This window comes from Procambarus clarkii, chromosome 25, assembly GCF_040958095.1.
Source record: "Procambarus clarkii isolate CNS0578487 chromosome 25, FALCON_Pclarkii_2.0, whole genome shotgun sequence".
Lineage (NCBI taxonomy): Eukaryota > Metazoa > Arthropoda > Malacostraca > Decapoda > Cambaridae > Procambarus > Procambarus clarkii.
In genome coordinates this window covers 11,700,509-11,704,565 of record NC_091174.1, presented here as the reverse complement: position 1 = coordinate 11,704,565, position 4,057 = coordinate 11,700,509, and the positions used below count along the sequence as shown (strand labels likewise).

Genomic DNA, 4,057 nt, shown 5'->3' with positions numbered 1-4,057 from the left:
CACATCAAATGGTTAGTGGTGTCACATGAAATGGTTAGTGGTGTCACATCAAATGGTTAGTGGTGTCACATCAAATGGTTAGTGGTGTCACATCAAATGGTTAGTGGTGTCACATGAAATGGTTAGTGGTGTCACATCAAATGGTTAGTGGTGTCACATCAAATGGTTAGTGGTGTCACATCAAATGGTTAGTGGTGTCACATCAAATGGTTAGTGGTGTCACATCAAATGGTTAGTGGTGTCACATCAAATGGTTAGTGGTGTTCCTAAGTGTAGGCACCATAAATCCATGGTTCCTATTCCAACGTAATAGGAACCATGGATTTAAAGTATTCTCGACGTATGACCAGAAAAAAGTTCCTACTTCACTTTTAATAGTAAATATTGATCAAAATACATCTGTTTTTATATATTCTTCCGTACTTAATCTACGAGAGAATTTTTTTTAGAGAAAATAAATGCTGTAAATTCTTTTCTCTTACCAAAAAGATGTTTTTTCAAGAGAAAACAAAAGAAATTATTTTTTTTTTCTAACCATCACACGTCATTGTGATGGCTAGAGAAAGGTTCTTGGGAAGGATCTATAAACACACCTGAGAACAGTATTCCACAAACAGGTAACCTGGCACTGGCCTACAGTGTCAGGCACTGAGTGGTGTGCGTTGCGAATTAGCGATGTGCCGTTCTTGAAGAACAGAGGGCTGTTAAGAAAGGTCAGCTTCATTAGCCAGCGTGTGTCACCTGAAGTAGATAACATGACCTTGACCCCAAAGGTAGACCGCATGACTTGACCCCAAAGGTAGACTACATGACTTGACCCCAAAGGTAGACCACGTGACCTTGACCCCAAAGGTAGACCACGTGACCTTGACCCCAAAGGTAGACCACGTGACCTTGACCCCAAAGGTAGACCACGTGACCTTGACCCCAAAGGTAGACCACGTGACCTTGACCCCAAAGGATGTTGGCGTGCGGAAAATCGTCAAAAGAAAATTATTAAATTTTCTATGCAGAAATGTTTCGTTCGTACTCTTAGGATTTCAAATGCCTACAGCTGGTTGGAGGATGAGTGCTGGAGAGAGTTGATTGCTCACAGTCTCCAGGCAGAGCATTGACGGAAAAGAAGTAAACGAATTTTGGCTGCGGAGAATTCTCAAGTGAAGTATTTGTACAGGAGATTTGGTGTCAAGAGATATGGCAGACGGGTTCAGCGTCATTAGACCTTTACTAGTCATGAAGGACCTACACTATACTTCCCTCCTTCCTATAGCATGTGGAAAATCTCCTCCAATACCACCACCACCCACAGTGGGTACAGTACCCATTAACATGCCCCACTCATCCCACAGTGGGTACAGTACCCACTAACATGCCCCACTCACCCCACAGTGGGTACAGTACCCACTAACATGCCCCACTCACCCCACACTCTCTCAGCCGTCATACCACACAAGCTATAGTGTCAAGGACCACACACATATATTACACCAGAAGCCTGTCAATACATGTCAATATGGTTTACCTGTCAAATTCCGTGCTAGTACAAGACCCAACAAACACCTTGACCTGACCTGGAAACAGTGGTAAATAATGATTTGGAATAGGTTAGTTGATTTGTGGAAAAGACTACCCAGGGTAACATAATTTAACGTGGGATCGCCGGATTGTTTCAAGCGTAGGTTAGACATATTTATGAATGAGTCTGGGTGGTCATATATAGAGGAGCTGCCTTATGTGGCACAATAGGCCTTCAGTAGATTGATTTATTATTGTATTTTTTCTTTTGTTAATGAATAATTTGTTTGCTAAAGCATTGGCGGCTGAGTGGACTGAACACTGGACGCGTGATCCTGTAGTCCCGGGTTCGATCCCGGGTGCCGGCGAGAAACAATGGGCAGATTTTTTTTTACCCTGATGCCCCTGTTTCCTAGTAGTAAATAGGTACCTGGGAGTTAGTCAGCTGTCACGGACTGCTTCCTGGGGGTGGAGGCCTGGTCGAGGACCGGGCCGCGGGGACACTAAGCCCCGAAATCATCTCAAGATAGGTATATATGCTTCAAATATATTCCTCAAATGAACGATAATCAAAATGTTTGGTCTATATACCTTTGTTTTACCAGATATCATTGCTGTTGTGGTTGATATCAGTGCTGATATCAGTGCTACACCAGATATCAGTCCTACATCTTATAATAAAGGTAACAAATATCATTAGCATATGTTTATTCTGTGTACTATGTTGTTTGGGTTGGGAAATGGTAAACATCCCAGCATTGACGAACCAAATTATTAATTCATTCAGGAGATTTTGCGGACCGAGCAGACTGTTATTTCCGTCGGTGCTGGTCTTGGTGTGGGGTGTGTCACCTGTCCCGGCCAGTACTGTCAGGTGTGTCACCTGTCCCGGCCAGTACTGTCATGTGTGTGTCACCTGACTAGGTCAGTACTGTCATGTGTGTGTCACCTGACAAAAGGCTAATGAGGGTAGCATATAAAAAGGATAACACTGTAATCTGATAACACTGTAAAAGGAAAGCACTGTAGCACAGGATAGCACTGTAATCCAAGAGAGGGGGATAATAAACTCAGCTGATCCAGCAAACTGTGTGTGGGTTCTTGTCTACCATCCGTCATAGCTCTCAGACATCTATTGTGGTGCAAGACCAATTAATTGCATTTTGTTTTTCAGTTCATGTTGTGTTGCCTATTATTCTCTTCCCATTTTGTCTCTCTAATTCTCTCTCTCTCTCTCTCTCTCTCTCTCTCTCTCTCTCTCTCTCTCTCTCTCTCTCTCTCTCTCTCTCTCTCTCTCTCTCTCTCTCTCTCTCTCTCTTATATTCCCCCTTCTTTTTCCCCCCTTCATTTTAATCTCTCCTGGTGGACGGGGCCCCGAGGTCAATGTTATTACAGAGTTTATGAGAAAAATAATATGGTAAAAAAATAGCCATGGGCATAAACTCCATCGAGGTGGTCCATAATATTTACCATGTTATGTTGGTGTGTGTACCTGCTCTCTGGCTGCTGGGGGGTCAGCCAGTCAGCCAGCCAGCCAGCCAGCCAGCCAGCCAGCCAGCCAGCCAGCTAGCCAGCCAGCCAGCCAGCCAGCCAGCCAGCCACAGTCATCACGTTAAAGAGTTTGCCTCTCATGACTGGTCGTTTGTCTAAACTCCTCTAAATGTTCTGGCTTGGTTGTGGTTGCTGGGTCAAGTGTTAGCTCCCGAGCCCCGCCTTTCCCAGATCTCGGTCGACAGAAGTATATGAAATATGCTCGTCTGGGCTACTAATTTATATCTTTGCCCTTCCTTATACTGTCTCTCGTTTATTGATCTGTTAATTTTGAATGCGGTTTATTGTGCACCCCATACTCATCCTGTGAGCGGTAGCGCAAAAAAGTTACAGAGGGCACGATAGGTCTTTATCAGACCTCAACGGAGATTATATTAACAATTACATACATACGTTTTTTTTTAACTTGGACCATACACACGTTTTGTCTGACACATTTCACTGTGATTTCACTGTCTAACAGCCTGGTTGATCAGTCCAGCAACCAGGAGGCCTGGTCGACGACCGGGCCGCGGGGACGCTAAGCCCCGGAAGCACCTCAAGGTAAGGTAGGTAAGGTGATGAACTTGCTAGTTCCAGTTTGCATTATTCTGCAGTCTTCAAATTCATGTAAGAGTTCTCGTTGTCCTCGTCCCTCTTTTCCAGCGTGTGTTAGGTGTTGTGAGGCAGAGCTCCCTCGGTCATTGGTCGTCTGTTTGTCCTTGGAGCTCAGGCCTGGACGTCGTTGGATCTCTCTCTCTCTCTGGATGTTGTATTCTGTGGACATTGTGCTGCTTGTAGCGCCCATGTTACATACGTCAATGGTGAGAAGGCTTTCGTGCGACGAATCGTCGTTCGTACCGTGTGTGTGTGTAATTACCTGAGTGTAGTTAAAGGATGAGAGTACGATTGTAGTGTCCCGTCTTCCCAGCACTCTTTGTCATATAACGCTTTGAAACTACTGACGGTCTTGGCCTCCACCACCTTCTCACATAGCTTGGTCCAACCGTCT

At 44.8% G+C, this 4,057-nt stretch overlaps 1 protein-coding gene across 1 annotated transcript in view; it reads left to right on the top strand.

The window, feature by feature from the left end:
* The first annotated feature begins 2,089 nt into the window (after positions 1-2,089).
* Positions 2,090-4,057, top strand: part of LOC138368371 (microtubule-associated protein 6-like) — a 21,218-nt gene continuing 19,250 nt past the window's right edge. Inside the window, exon 1 of the mRNA XM_069330899.1 lies at positions 2,090-2,198. Within this exon, the coding sequence (XP_069187000.1) occupies positions 2,090-2,198 (109 nt within the window). The remainder of the gene's footprint in view (positions 2,199-4,057) is intronic.